The sequence below is a fragment of the Manacus vitellinus genome, unplaced genomic scaffold, assembly GCF_001715985.3.
Source record: "Manacus vitellinus isolate BGI_N305 unplaced genomic scaffold, ASM171598v3 scaffold_7_pilon, whole genome shotgun sequence".
Taxonomy (NCBI): domain Eukaryota; kingdom Metazoa; phylum Chordata; class Aves; order Passeriformes; family Pipridae; genus Manacus; species Manacus vitellinus.
In genome coordinates this window covers 17407399-17408118 of record NW_021940813.1, presented here as the reverse complement: position 1 = coordinate 17408118, position 720 = coordinate 17407399, and the positions used below count along the sequence as shown (strand labels likewise).

The 720-nt window shown below is 40.8% G+C and overlaps 1 protein-coding gene across 1 annotated transcript in view; it reads right to left on the bottom strand.

Annotated features, from left to right (window-relative positions):
- ANOS1 (anosmin 1) overlaps positions 1 to 470 on the bottom strand; it is a 134784-nt gene extending 134314 nt beyond the window's left edge. The window contains exon 1 of the mRNA XM_029964758.1: positions 393 to 470. Within this exon, the coding sequence (XP_029820618.1) occupies positions 393 to 470 (78 nt within the window). The remainder of the gene's footprint in view (positions 1 to 392) is intronic.
- Between the last annotated feature and the right edge of the window lie 250 nt (positions 471 to 720).

The window sequence follows — 720 nt, the reverse complement described above, 5'->3', positions numbered from 1 at the left end:
AACCAGTCTTTACACCCTGGTTAGTGCCTTTTATTTCTTCTTTAAAAGAAAAAAAATAAAAAGAAGAAGAAGAAAAGAAAAGGACGGGGTGACAAGAACGCATGGAAATCACTTTTTTTAAACTCGGTGTGTTTCTTACAGAGAAACACTGCGGTGAGCGCCTGTCCCAAGGTGAAACCCATACAGGCTCCTCTGAAGAGTTATTTAAAAATGAAAACCTACAAGTCATTAGTCCAAATACCTCTGGGTAATAGCTGCAAAAATTAAAATAGTGCCTTGAGCTGTAAAATGGCCACCATACAGTATATATGAGCCTAACATCCTTTCTCTCTGCGCCGTCAGTTGCAGGGCTGGGAGCGTGTGCCGCAGTATGTAGCACAGAGGTTACGTACCACATTCCTCTCCCTGTTCAGGCTGTATGGACTCCTCCCGTCGCAAGTATGTGCTGCTAGAAAGAGCAAGTGGATCATTCCTCTCTGGAGTCTGTGGATTGAGCCTCCTGAACTTGAAAATAAGTAGACTTAGGCCGTTTCAGGAGTTAATACTACATTAGTTACTAATACTAGTAGGAGTTTAGTGTGGTTATCAAACCCTGTATTAAACAGACTATAGGAGTCATCTTTACTGAAACAAGTTTTAGCATAAGCTAAGTGTTCATTAGGAAAGTCATCTAAAATCTCATAAAAAACAGCAAGATCTTCAACCAGTCTGGCTTGTACT